Raw genomic sequence first — 15,691 nt, 5'->3', positions numbered from 1 at the left:
ATTAATGCTTTCGCAATACTATTGCCTTAATAAGAAAAACATGACAGATTTTCTTTTGACAGTGCTTTCTATAATTATTTTTTAGGTTTGTGAACTCTCAATGACAATACAAGAGGGGTAGTTCCTCCTATTCCTAACTACTGAAGAACCACTGAGATTATCAAGTCGAAACTTTCTTGGACTGTTAAATAAAGAAAAAGAGAAATGAAGATGGGTAAACTTGAACTGTGTCATTATCTCCAAATTATAGCTATTTTCTTTTGTCTTTCTGGAATAACTCAAGCTGAGCTGTCAATGTCTACATCCAAGCCTTACATTCAGCCTGGGAAATCTAGATCAAAGCGCAGCTGGGTGTGGAATCAGTTCTTTGTATTGGAAGAATATACTGGTACAGATCCTTTGTACGTTGGGAAGGTAAGGAATCAAGATACTCATATCTATTTATATGAAGAATATGCAACATAAAGCATTTTGAATGTTTCCTGAAACTGATCTACAAATATGTGTCCTTCTTCTTCTTCATTTACTACTACTATTGTCTTGAATAAACAGCGAGAGTGATGGAAGGAGAGGCAGACAGATACAGTTTACATTCATCAGCTTGCTAAAATCAAACTATTATTATGATGTCTTACCAGTAGTAAGCATTTCATATACTTTCCTAAACCTAAACCAATTAACAAATAACTTTTTTATATAGATTTTTTAATTTCCATTGGCAATAGCTCAAAGAAATTATATTTCCTTTTACAGGAGCAATGTACATGTGCTCATTACATTCCTAGTTATATATATATATATATACACACACACTGTATATATAGGTGCACGTCGAGAAGGGAAAGAGGGGATTTTGGTCACAAATAAGTAATGTGTGCCTTAAACAATCAATATAATCAGATGATTATACGTTTAGCCTAATATTGTATATGTGTTTATTTTTTCATCATAATATTGAATATTACCACCATAACTCTCTATTTAGAGGAACAAATGTAACACATGTAATTATAAAGTTTTGTGAGGAGATGTAAAGTTTCCTTTATTGGGTATCCATCAGGCAATCAAGAAGGACTGGGAACAGAGGTGTGCTTCTGATTAAAAAGAGGTACATAATAAAACAAATTCACAGTTCAGATTTAGACAGATATATATACTTTAGTCAATATATAACCTATGTGCACATTATTTGAAATGTTAGATTATTGTCAAACGTAATTATGAAATGAATTTCATTAAATCAGGAGACATAACAATACAGGTGATCTTACATAATAATTTTCCTGCTGATTAGACCATTTCATTAGTTAATATAATTTTCAAGCACTCAATTTTAGTACATAATACTATATGATGATTCTTCAGTGTAATTTGAAATGAGTACTCTAGTGGAAGCTGCAAAGGGGGGGGGGCTACATATTAATGTCTATGTATTTAGAATGCAAAGTAATAAATGTCCTGGTTGGTGTAATGGTCAGGTATACCAAAACTTGTGTACATATTATGTATATAGTTCATGTAGACATGCAGCATTTGGATATTTTCAAAATATAATGGCTTGTAAGACGTTAAAAATAAATGTACAACATAGTACTACTATGACGATAGAGTGAAAGGTAGATACATGAGTATATTTGGCAGTTTCTAAAGTCTAGGTAATGTAAAATGTCACCTTTCCACTCTTTATTGAATGTAAGACCTCTAAGGATGTTTTATAAAGTTATAGGATTCAGTTCAGTAGATGGTCCATTGTGGATGTTCTGCTTTTTGACATCTGTTGTTGAAGGCTTCATTGTGATTCATAATCCAGATAGCTACAAGACACACCTGTCAACCCTCATTGCGATGATTTTACAATGCTCATTCACTGCTAAGGTAACATACCCTACTCTTTTGTCTCTTGTTGGATTTGAACCAACAAATCAAGAAAATCTGCAATGTGTTTCAGCCATTGTAAAACTTAGTAGAGGAAAATATGTTATGAACCATTACTCCAAGTTTTATGATGCATGTGGGTCTTTTTACTAAAGTATCTCCAACAAGGATTTAAGAATACCTATAACTACAATTTAGCAATGATACATTTTAGAATGTTACTTCAAACAAATATTGTGCTCATCCAAGTACCTATATAATAGCAGCCAGGACCAATCTACAAAATCAGCTGCATAACAAAAATAGGTTACGTAGAGGAATTATGTAAATCATAATAATATGAAGTTAAGGTGGCCTCACCTGTGGCATAGCAAAAATAAGGAAAAGAAAAAATGTCGGTGCGCTAAGCTAGTTTCAGGCTCAAACAATACAAATGTATAATATGGGGCCTACCAAACAGTGTGAGCATGCTGCAAATACAGTGTGTTGGCTGTACAATGTATCCAAAAAAAATTGAGAGTGTGCCTTGACGTGGCGGGTGAGCTTAATTATGCTTTGGCCAATTCATATAACCAAAACCTCTCATTTATATTATGTTTATATATTTTTTGCATAGCAAAAATAAAACTGGGAGAGGTAAGCGTCTCAAAGACAAACACCAAGGATTATGATTCAGAATGAGAAAGACATTTAATGGACATAAACTATTACTGCAAACTAGAAATTATTCCCACTGATCATATTAAAGCAAAAGTACACTGTTTAGTTAAACCCATTAGAAATGGGTTTAACTATGGGTATCATTACAGAAGAAACATGTTAAACAGACGTTAAACATGTTACTACTAATATAACTATTGTACCCATCTTTTATACAGTTACTAAAGTTCACAAACAAAAAAAATCCTCCTCCAGGATGCCCCATTGTGCATCGGTTCTTGAACCTTTATCTATATATATTAGACATGTGGAAGTGGGCCAAAAATACTTGATCATCATCAGACTGATTTTTTAGATTTGTAAATATATAAGGATTCAGAAATATTTTCTGCAAAGTTGTATAGGAAACCCATAACAGCCTATTCACTGTTATATTATCAATGTTGTCACCCCATTTGTTGCATAACAATATACCTATAGGTCAATTCAAAAGATTGCAGATGCTCTGTGTTTTTGTACATGCTTGCTCTTTTCAAAGTTGATACACTGTTTCTCCCATTATTTCAATTGACAGGTCCCTAATGGACAAGTAATATTAAACACTCCCAACAGTTTACACTTGTTGTGGACAGGTGGTGTTAAATCTTTTCATGTTTCATTTTAAAAACGAATGTGTCGGAGATATTAAGTCTGAAAATTTTATGTTTACTCTTCTTCACATTTACCTTCTAGGCCCACTAGAACCTTTGACCAAATTGCAGCATCACTGCTTCCTTGGTATATATATATATATATATATATATATATATATATATATATATATATATATATATATATATATATATATATATATATATATATATATATATATATATATATATATATAAAGTTAGTTGTTTAAATGTTGCCTATATTAATCTAGAAAATACTGACACACAGATTTATAAATTATACTAAATTGAAAATATGAATGCATTTAAAAAAAACAAAAACATTTCATATATGGCTTTATTGCTTTTCTTTTTTCTCATTGTGATTTGCCTTTTCAGTACCCTATTTTGCTACCCATTTACCCAAGTCTATAAAGTGAAAAAGAGACTTTTGAGAGTCTGATCAGGAATTCTGAGGCTCTAAGCATGATTTCTTTTATTTTGTTACTTCATTTTTTCTGTGTCATTACATTAGTTAATTTCTGCAGTCTATAGGAATACATTACATTTTATTTAACCAAAATCTCATTAAAATAAATTGTTTTGTTCTTTGCTTCTTTTCTACAAATGTTTTGGGCTTTTTATTGCAGAAGAAGGCATGAAAACATCCTAACATATTATTAAAAAAACAACCAAAAAAACAAAACAGTTTGCTTTAGTTTAACAAAATAGGAGAAAACCATACTAAAGTGGTAAACAATCTAAGTGTGACAGATGCAAACAAGTGATTACATTGCTTAGCAATATAATTAACTTCTGAGATTTTTTTTTCTTTCGGTTGTTAAGAAACCAATCTGCTGGTTTCGGTAATAGAGCTTTACTGGTGTCTTTTGTCTTTTGCAAATGCAAATCTGTATGCCTTAAGTGGAAAAGCAAGACTGGATTTTTAGTTAAGTGAATGGCAGTTTCAAACAACAATAGGCATATTGAACCTAAACAATCGCAGTTTATAATATACATTTTCAGTTTCAAAAAACAACATGGCCAGAAAAATGTGGTGGCTCATGAAAAAGCAAACATGTTGCCATTCATTTATTGGAGGTTTTGGATTTGTTTTAATCACTCTATAAACTGCAGGATTTTAGACAGAAGGAGTACATCTCTACTTGCTGGATTTCCATATGGATGAATGGATTAGGTAGTGTCTGCTATCTTCTTCTCCAACACGCATTCTTAATGTGTTGAGTTGGAAAAATCACCATTTATGTCATTATGAAAAAGCCACCTTTGCTAATCCGCCAATAATAAGAAACTTGGTTGCCTGGAAATGTTTTCATAAGATTAAATTTTGCCAACACTACACATCTGCTTGAATGTCATTTAACCTACATCCTAGGGATTGCCAAAGTAGTTCAGGGGAGAACTATTTTGAACTGCTTTGTGGTATGAATGTCATATTGCCTGGTAAACATGATTACATCATTTCTGTTGTTAACATTTTATACGAAACAAACCCTGTGGGAAAAAGTTACTATGTCTGTTACATACACTACAATTTAGCAAATACTTCGGTTAGTTTAGGTGTGTACCATAATTAATTGAATTAGATATACTGCATGTCAGATAACATTCTTTAAAGTAGTAGTAGTAAACTGTTTCTCTACGGAATATCTATTTTTACCTGACAGATTTGAAATACTCCTTAGCAACAGCTGTTTAGTTTGACCATATGACAGATTAAAAAATCCTGAAGCTAAACAGGTATCTCCGGGTGTTACTATATTTTTATGATGCTAACTGTGTATCATGGGAATTATAAAACTATACCGTCTAGAAAATTATTTATCTATCTGCTATGATCTGCAATGAGACTAACATCACATAGACCTTAAAATGGGCATAACATAGATTGTCAAAATATAATCATGACTCAAGACAATCCAACATTAAAACTATTATATGTTTAGTTTGTATGAACCTGTGCAGTGGGATTATCCATGATGTGTTGTTGCACTTGTCTATTAATCGCCCCTTTGAGTTCTTGCAAGTTTATTGACAATTTATAATATATCCAATTTCTCTGGAACTGAAATAGCACATGCCCCTGTTATTTTCCCCCCTTCTCACTTTTGAAAATATAATATAAAAAGCTCCTCTTCATAGAAGCATATAATTCACCCAATAGCATGATGTAATTGCCTCATCCCTCTATACCACTAATCAATAAAAATCACTTTTATTTCAACTATGCTTTTGAGCTACATTTAATGTATTGATTTGCCCTTCATTTTCATATTCTTGTTCAGTAAAATTATGAACAAATATAGAATACTTGAAAGAAAGCGGAACTGCACACTATATAAATATTTTAAATATATTAATTTGATTCAAGTATCAAAAATATTATGTTGATAAATTAGTGAGAAACAACCGCAATGCATGCATGTATAGTAGAGTTAGGAATATTTTGCAAAAAAGATCCCAAGAAAAGCAAACGTATATAAATCCATTCATATTGTCTTTATGTATGTATTTGTTAATCATGTCTCCTCCTTTAAGAAGATGTCTTCACTGGTACAAAAAATGATCAATTAATTTAATTGAGTGAATTCCAGTGAATTTAATTACCCCCTGCACATAGTCACTCCTCGGGTAATAGAGGGTTCTAGGGACCCCCACTCAATTTATTTACTATTAATATTTTTTTTTTAACTTATTGAATTTTTAGGGGAGGGTTGGCAAGTTATCTCCTGGGTTTAGTGGATACAGAGTTAAATGCAGGCATGCACACTTAAGTTGAATCTTCCATTCTCTCAGGAATTTCAGTTTTTTATGTGGTGTTAGCATGAGTGTGAGTTTGCATTCACTGTAAGAATGTGTGTATTTTCAGTTTACATTGTTAACATGGGCGTGTGTGCTGGTATAGGTTTATGGTTTATCACTAAAATAATGATAGTTTTAATTGTTTATGATATCTTCTATTTGCTTCAAATGGTGCCAGTTTGTCTTACCAAGTCCAGAGTACAGACAGAGTCGATTTTTCTTTACACATCTAAAAAATGAATGGGAAATATTTAACCCCTTGATGACAATTGCCGGTCCAGGCACGTCACGGAAAATCAAGTCGTTAACGACAATTGACGTGCCAGGACCGGCACGTCTTTAAACGGGTGCAGACAGCAATCTACTTTCGCTTTCTGCACCCAAACGGTGTTGCTGTAATGCCTCGACCTCGAGGCATTCAGCAACGCCACGATCGGCACTAGGGGCCATCTCTGGCCCCTCCCCGGGGTGTCAACATCTGCCATACATTGTATGGCGGCGGACGCCCGTTTTAAAAGCGTTTAGGAGGCGATCAACGATCACCTCCTAAACTTAAATGGTGTCGCTGGAATGCCTCGATCAGGAGGCATCCAGCGACACCACTTACCTCTGGAAAAAAAACAATAAAGACGAAAAAGTTCGCTAGATGGTCTCCAGACCCTCTAGAGAACTCTGGCTCCACTTGCAGGTTGAATACAGGTACTGCATTCAACCATGCAAGTCAATGGAGCCCAGCTTTCTAATCACAGTGTGATTAGTAAAAATAAATTAAAAAATAAAATAAAATTAATAATAATTAGAAAAAAATAGTAAAAAAAACAGTAAAATGTAAAAATAATTTCCCACTGATGTCACTATCAGGGGAACCTTCAAGTTGAAATTTTTTTTACTTTTTTAAAAAAAAGGCAAAAAAAATAAAATATATATATAAAAAATATATTTTTGTGAGCAATTCCTAAAATTAGCATATTAGCTTAAAACAAATCTCGCATGGAAAGAGTTAAAATACTGGCATATTAAATGCCCATGGGGCGTCTACGTTAAAAAAATGTATGATTTGATGGGGTAAAATGAATTGGCCGGGTTCAACAATGCCCCAAATAACACGGGGGGAAGGATGGCCACACATCTAATTTCCAATTAGAAAAATGCACACCTACCAAATGTGGCCTTTTAGTTCCCCCAAACAATGACAAACCCATGCATGTGGGGTATCACTGTACTCAGGAGATGTTGCTGAACACATATTGGGGTGTCGTGTGACAGCGGCATAAACCAGGAAATGTAAATTCATACATAAAGTAGGTGTGTGGGGGAAAAATACACACAAAAAAATACTACTGCAAACTTAGAAAAAATTCTGGTGGTAAAATGTGTGCATGCAAAGAGTTGGGGTGTCTAGTTTTAAAAAATATATGGTTTTGTTGGGCACATTGAAATGGCCCGGCTCAAAGATGTACCAAATAGGGCATGGGCAGTGGATCCCCAAATGCCAAAGTTCAACATTGAAAAATGCGCATGCCCCAAATGTGGCCCTTTTGCCCCCAAACAGCCAGGCAAAATCATTCATGTGAGGTATCGCTGTACTCAGGAGATGTTGCTAAACACATATTGGGGTGTTTTATGATTGTGACATATACCAGAACCTGTTTATTCATACCTGAAGTAAAATGTGTGTGAAAAAACAAATGCAAAAAGAATTACCGTATTTGCTCGATTATAAGACGACCCCGATTATAAGACGACCCCTCAAATTTTGGATCTTATTGGGGAAAAAAAGAAAAGGCCTGAATATAAGACGACCCTAATGGGAAAAAAATCAAAACCACTGTTTTTGTGTTTTTTTCTTTTTTCTTTCTCACCTGTCAGTGGGAATAGTAGATCTATATGTCCCATCAACATGTCCCATCAACTTGTCCCATCAACATGTCCCATCAACATGTCCCATGCTCCTCAGTCACGCTTAAAGGGGTCTGGGAATCATGGGAAATGTAGTTCACTAGGTTGTGCCCCTAATTGAACCAGCTATGCAAATCATTCCTACCTGACAGTCTATGCTCCTCTTCACAAATTGTGAACAGGAGTACAGACTGTCAGGTAGGACTGATTTGCATAGAATCATAGGCACAAAACGTAAAAAACGAAGCTGGGTCAGGTGAGAACAGCGCGACCCACGTGACCCGCGCATCTGTTATGGTCACAGCTTCCGATTCGGCCGCATCGGAGGATGCTGAAGCCGCGGATTACGGAGGCGGCGGCTGCTGCCGCGGATTACGGAGGCGGAGGCGGCGGCTGCCGCGGATACGGAGTCGGCGGCTCCCGCGAATACAGAAACGGCGACGGCTGCCGCGAATACAGAAGCGGCGGCGGCTGCCGTGAATACAGAAGCGGCGGCGGCAGCAGCTGCCGCGAATACAGAAGCGGCGGCGGTGGCTGCAGCTGATACGGCGGCGGCGGCTGCCAATGGAATTGTGAGGTATCGTGGGGGATGATCTGAGGCCTGATTACAAGACGACCTCGATTATAAGACGAGGTCGGTTTTTCAGAAGTTTTTTTCTGGAAAAAACCTCGTCTTATAATCGAGCAAATACGGTACTACCATAAAGTTTGACAAAGGCTGATGGTAGAATTAGTGCTTGGAAAGGGTTAAAATACTAGCATTTGGAATACCCTGGGCTGTCTAGTTTTCAAAAATATATGATTTGATGGGGTAAATTACGTGGGCCGGCTTCAAATATACCCGAAATGGCACATGGGAGGAAGAATTACCAGATTTTGAAAAAATGGCTTTGAAATAGCAAAACGCTACCTGTACTTATTGCCCCATAATGTGTAGAAAAAAGACAAAAAACATAAAAACATTGGGTATTTCTAAACTCAGGACAAATAGTAGAATCTACTTAGCAGGTTTTTTCATAGATGAGTAAAAGATTTTTCAACTAAAAGTTAGAAACAGTATTTTTTTTCTAAATTTTTCACCATATTTTATACTTCTTTTAAAAGTAAATAATTGAGCAAAACAATGTCATCTAAAGAAAGCCCTTCTTATCCTGAAAAAAACAATATCTAATGTGTGTGGGTTCAGTAAACGGAGAAGAAGAAAATTACAGCTAAACACGAGCAGCGCAGAAATGTTAAAACGGCCATTGTCACAAAGGGTACAAAAAGTAAAATCAGCCTTTGTCATGAAGGGGTTAAGTTTGTTAAACTATCATCAGTTATTAGTGATTCTTGTAAGATTATTTAATAAAGATGTACATTTCCAAGATGAACAGTTGTATAAAAAAATCCCCCAAATTAAGATTTTTTAAAATAACATCTTGTGTTTTATATACTTTTTACATTTCTGACCTATTTTACCAATATACAATGTGGACAAATCTCTGCTCTTTGTGGCAAATATGATTGTATTTATGATGATATGGCAACTAAAAATTTGTGTAATTTTTAATTGAATACCAGAATATATTTTTGTCATGAGTACATGGCAAGGACTTTCATTTTTCCAGAAGCAGTAAACAAGTTGTTACATACTGGCTGCACAATTAAGCCTTATATTGGAATTTCATATATTTATTGAAAGAAATGTTTGTTAGTTTGTAGCAGTAGCAACTGATATATTAGTGAAACTTGTCAAAAGATGTCAAAAGATGTCAAAATACAGTTGTGGGATATTTTCATGACGTGGTACCATATACTAAACTGGGGGTTAAGATCTGCCCTGGCCAGAAGACCTATATGTAATTGATTAAGGCGTACACTCTTCTGCAATTTTTATGCATCAGACCAAGAACAACCATCAACCAAAATATACCACTGATTAGTTTAGCTATTGGTGCATTGCTGCATCAGAGGTTGTTCTGTACTTCTTATCCTACTTGGAACTGCAGAGAAAATGCTATCAAGGTTTAGCAGGCTGGTATAAAATGCCACTGATTTTTTTTTTACACTGATTGTGAACTTATGAAAGCTACGGCCAACCCTTTTACCTCTAATAGGTTAGAGAGTTGAGTTTTTACTGGCTGTCACCAGACTAGACAATTGAGACCATTAACTTCTCTGTGGTTGGCTCTTCTTGATGCATTGCATTGTAAGTGAAATATAATGTTTACTTATAACAGGGCCTTCATATATCCTCACTTGGATTAACCTTCAAGTTGTTATACATGAGGACAAAATCAACATGTGTTTATCTTCAATGGTCTATGGTTATATTATTAGCACTTTGGTGACATGTTCATTTTTACATACATTTTTTTAGTTATGGAGACTAGTTAAACCTAATAGGAATCCACACACATTTATATGCTTCCTAGAGTATTAAGCACATTTTATTGATAATTATAATAAAATATGGGTTGGCATAAAGTCATATGCACATTATTTTGGCAGTGAATAGATTTACACTATATTGTGACAATGTTATTTCTCAAGTAGTCTTTTTATGGATCATTACAATATTATACTTCAAACTCATTAGTATTTAGGAGATTCAGCAGTTAATTAAATTTGACTAGGAACAAGATTTCTTTGTACAATTACTTCAGATAAAAGTTCTCAGCTCTGTATTAAAAAATGAATAACATGGTTCAAATTGTAAGAAACCTGTTTAATTTAAGGTATTACTGTATCATTTAAACAAGACAACCATTACCCATGCAGTGTCCTCAAAAGAAGCTCCAGTATAATGCGAAATGGTCCACTCCAAAGTTGAATTGTCTAGGAACGTTGTCTTGCATTTTGATACTATAGCAGAATTCTGCGTTATAACACTCCTCTCTCACTTTCCTTGCTCTGAGGAATATATTCTTATTTTTTCTAATATGGGGGGTGTCAGTCTTGATTCAATGACCTTCCTTACTCTCTACCTTTGGTTATTTTTGTGATATGATCTCCTATACCTAATCCAGTTCAGAAACTGTTACTGTGACACTGCTAAACTCTTTCAATGAAAAATGTTTCTCTCCGTAGGATTTAATGTCATTTTTTTAATTATTTTAGAAAAGTAGGTTATAGATCATGCAAGTGCTGACATAAAATTTTATTTTATTTTTACACTTTGGGGAATAAGTGTCAGCATATATATTTAATTGGTCCCTTAGTGTTAAAGTGTAACCTATACAGCTGATGGCTATCACCTACTAAAGTTTCAAAATTATAAGAATAAAATGTACCATTTGTGGATTTTTATGACATTACATTTTCGACAATATTTTATACCAAACAGGAGAAGAGTATAGAAACTGCAAATCTGGCTTCATAAATTGCATTGAATATACATACAACAGTAAACTAATAAGTCAAATTCTAAAACAGGAATACTTATTATTAGAATTACTAAATATTTCTAATACTTGTAACTGGCAATGCACATGATGACAGATAAGAGAGAAAGAATGTTAATATTTATTAGTGTGGTTAATAGCAAAAAATGACCAATGGAACAAAAGCAACTAATTGTATGCTCTTTAGACCAGTGGACCTGTCTTCGGTGCACTCCAATGTTCCAAATTTTTTGAATCTCCCTATTGAGATTGCTAAAATCCTACACTTGTTAGTGTGTCTTAAGGACTGAGTGAGGAATTAATGATTTAGAACAAGTCCTCTTCATCCCACAACAATACTGATATATTATGGCTGAAAAGCTGTTCCTTGTGCAGATTTGGAAACAGATTTTGCTTATAGACTGCACATGAAATGCTTTTTAGTATTTTGGTTAGGTAGGTAGGGAGGTAGATCTTTAGGTAGGTAGGTTTTAACAGATTGAAACACAACTTAAACACTATCAAACCCAAGAAATGCATAATGGGATCAATAAAATAAACTTATAGGGTAATACACATATCATTATATTAATTTTAAGAATATAATTCTGGGAATAAATAAAAAAACTGTTACAAGCAGCATGCTAACACAAAGTCCAAGACACTTACGCATTATTAAATATTAAACTGCCATCTTCCTTGGGTGTCCCATCATAATTTTTCCTAAACAGAGATAACTTTTACCATTGCAGGATGCTTTAGGGCCTATTAGATCATGCCCAAATGTTCAATCCCTCTAATTATATGACTATTTTTAGGAAATAGTATTACTGAAACCTCATATTTCTCAGCTAAGTTTAATCAAAAATCCTTTCACTCCTTCGTTATCTACCAGCTTCCCCTGATCAGCATTCTTCTTACTTGGTTGTGTGCATTGCAAAACAACTGGCTTCTTACTTCAAAGCATAAAAGTAGATCCAAGAACCATCACGTGTAAAAATAGCACAACACTCATCCTTTATACATTATTCTCGTATCGCTAAATAGTACCCAAAATAATGGTCTGTCCATAACAAACAAACCGTCGTCTATTTTATGTCATCCACTTCTTAATTATAGTAATGCTCTCAATGCCCATGTAACTTAATTAGGTCCAGTTATTGCTCTCCCTAAGTTCTCAACTATCCAGTTAAGGCCCTGCATTAAATTTGCGTTTGGTTTATTCAACTAATTCATATTCTTGTATTTCACTCATAGGTTAAGACCTACTGCCCGTATTTTAAGATACTCTAAACAGCTTTTGGTAAATATTTGGTTTAATCTTTCGTACTGAAAGATTAAACCAAATATTTACCAAAAGCTGTTTAGAGTATCTTAAAATACAGGCAGTAGGTCTTAACCTATGAGTGAAATACAAGAATATGAATTAGTTGAATAAACCAAATGCAAATTTAATGACTTTAGGTTGTAAGACTGAAAATGATCCTGGATATCTACTATACTGGTTTTCATACTGTACTATAGTTACTGTGTTTTTGCTGTTGTAGATATAAATATATTATGACATTGATAATAATTATGATAAAATAGATGAAAAAATGAAATTGTTGAAGTAGAACATGTGCTTTTGAAGTGTATTTTGATTTGTCTTTTTATAAAATTAAATAAAAAAAGGATTTTAATAGCCATATGGTCTTTTGTGTTTTAAAATATAATTACTATGCAAACTTCACTTATGTTACATAACAGTTACAGTTAGCATTTTTATTTACCTTGTCACTTTCTCTGTTGACTTATCTTTTCTAACATTGTTAAACCTTTTTTGCAATTTGTATGATTTGGTTTCATTAACTGGATACTAATCTTTAACTCTTTAAGTGTACTCCTGTCTTGTACTTTGCCACTGGATGGGGAAATTCTGCTGTCATAGAAATGTATCACAAACTCTTGTTGTTAAATTAAGTTTTTCGTGTATCTAAAATTTACAGGTTTGAAAATGGTTATTACATTTCATTGTTTTCATTGTTGTCATCCCAGTACATGCATACTTAATATCATAGGCCACATTTCGAGTATATGTTATTATACATTCATCAGTTTAAAGCTACAGCATACTGTTTTAATAAGGATGGTACATATGGTTCCCCTACTGTTAACCAATATGCTTTTGGATTTATATATTTTTTTTCTGAATGCTACTGTGCACTAAAAAACTCACAATAGAGGCAAGCCGGTATAATAATTACCATATAATATCTCTTAATATTGGATGTATCAAATACTGATCTTTAATACATTTAAGACAATAATAAAACATAAAGCAATCTTTTTATAAATTTACAAACATTATATGTTGTCATTAATAAAAAATTTTAAGTCACTGCTTTTATTTATGTTTTGTACCAAGTTACAAAATACTGCACATAAAAAATGTATGTAGCTCAGCCAAAGCTTAAAAATGTGACAGCTCACTAGGCAGAAACAGTTTCTGTTCCATCTGATCATATGTGAGTATTTGGATAATAAATACATTTAATGCTATCCTCAACACTGCAGCTAGATTAATCTTTCTCTGCCGCCGCTCCTCAACTGCTGCTCCACTATGCCAATCACTTCACTGGCTCCCCATACCCTTCAGAATCAAATTTAAACTTCTAACCCTGACCTATAGAGCCCTCAACAACTCAGCACCCCCTTACATCTCTACCCTCCTATCCTAAATACATCCCTACCCGCCCTCTTCGTTCCTGTCACGACCTGCTGCTTTCTTCTACTGTTGTTACCTCTTCCCACTCCCGTATTCAGGATTTCACTCGTGCCGCTCCCCTCCTGTGGAATCCCCTTCCCCGTTCAGTCAGACTTTCTGCCTCGTACACAACTTTCAAAACCTCTCTGAAAACCCACTTCTTCAGGGAAGCGTACAACATTCCTTTACAGTACTCCCAACCATCATCCTAATTACAGCCATCGGAACAAACGGCTTCAACACATCAGAAGCAGATCAACTCATCCTCACCCAAGCTGTCCTCTCCTATTGTCTCACTCCCCTCAACCACCCACTAGATTGTAAGCTCGCAAGAGCAGGGCCCTCTTCTCCTTTGCACCAGTTTGTTATTGTATGTGTTATTGTGTTTGCTTATAAATTGTTCTAATGAATGTAACAGCGCTGCGGAATCGGCCGGCGCTTTATAAATAAATGTAATGTAATGTAATGCTATATAACATGCCACACATTGTAAATTCATCTTAACTTTAAAGAGTTTAAGAAAAAAATATTTTTGAGACTGGTTGGTTATAAAAGAAAATAAATTGACACGTGAGAGACAGAACACTTAGACAGTATGTTTGTTTCAACAGTGATGATTTGCTGAACAAAATGTATCCGTTCAAATCATGCTGGGTTATGATCTGAATAGGTTACATCACAGACAACCAATGGGCTGTGTGGTCTGATGCATGGTGATGGTTCCATGCAGTACTCATTATCCATACATCAAGGAAGGAGTAAAGGATAAAAAAATGATTTGCTTTCACTATTCTTTCTGCTCCCAACCTCAACAAAATAAATGGATGCCTTGGACCTGCTGAAAATACCAACAGCACAGTTTTATGTCAACTCTTATTTCAAGATATGTTTGTGTTTAATGTATATGCTTCTATAGAAAAGTCATTAGTAATATATTTGCATTGTGAGTAAGAGTAAAGCACAAACATGCATGCTGGCCCTTTTGTACTCCTGGGCTTTCTGAGCAAAACAAGGTCAGTGGTGAAGAAAAAATCACACACTGACTCAGTCAGGGTGGTACAAAATTGTAAAAGTAGAACAGTCACCATTACAATTCATAGAATAGTCTGATCAACAAGAATAATCAAATGGTTGTTATAATTACTGTACTACTGCACAAGAAGCTCTTATTATAAAAGATCTATATAGATTCCTAAAATATGAGGAAACCATTCATAGTTTTTGTATCTTTTAAGTAAGATGTAGCATCAGGGCCGGCCCAAGACATAGTGCCGCCTGGGGCGAAGTTTGAAATGTCCCCCCCCCCTGCTGACGCCACTGCTCATTATCTACCCTTCCTCTCCCTACTTTCTCATTATCCCCTCCCCTCCCCTTAGTACTTCACTTACCTTCCAGCAGTCCTGCGGAAAGAGTCTCCCTGCTCTGCCGCAGTGCGCGCTGCTTCACTGCTGAGCACCGGAAATGACATCATATTGGCATTGAGACCAAGCTAGAGGGCTTGCAGAGGAGAGAGAGGGGAGCCGAGCGGGTACTGAAAACTTAATAAGCGAAAACCACTCGGCGCCCCTCTCTCTCCTCCGGTTCAAAAAAAAAAAAAGGCGCTAGGGGCGGCAAAGTTCCGCCTGGGGCAATTGCCCCACTCTGCTCCATGGCAGGGTCGGCCCTATGTAGCA

General features: G+C 35.0%; 1 protein-coding gene across 2 annotated transcripts in view; it reads left to right on the top strand.

The window, feature by feature from the left end:
- Positions 1 to 204: 204 nt before the first annotated feature.
- The window catches only part of LOC149289633 (cadherin-7-like), a 55,506-nt gene continuing 40,019 nt past the window's right edge, over positions 205 to 15,691 (top strand). Inside the window, exon 1 of one of the 2 annotated variants that reach the window (XM_089490457.1) lies at positions 205 to 414. In XM_089490457.1, coding sequence (XP_089346583.1) covers positions 205 to 414 — 210 coding nt within the window. The remainder of the gene's footprint in view (positions 415 to 15,691) is intronic. The other variant, XM_089490458.1, reaches the window with a different exon arrangement.

This window comes from Sceloporus occidentalis, unplaced genomic scaffold (genome assembly GCF_023333645.1).
Source record: "Sceloporus occidentalis isolate IW3139 unplaced genomic scaffold, rSceOcc1.0.p SCAF_44, whole genome shotgun sequence".
In the NCBI taxonomy this organism is placed as follows: domain Eukaryota; kingdom Metazoa; phylum Chordata; class Lepidosauria; order Squamata; family Phrynosomatidae; genus Sceloporus; species Sceloporus occidentalis.
Note: the sequence above shows the minus strand (reverse complement) of the source record. Positions and strands in the feature narration are given on the sequence as shown.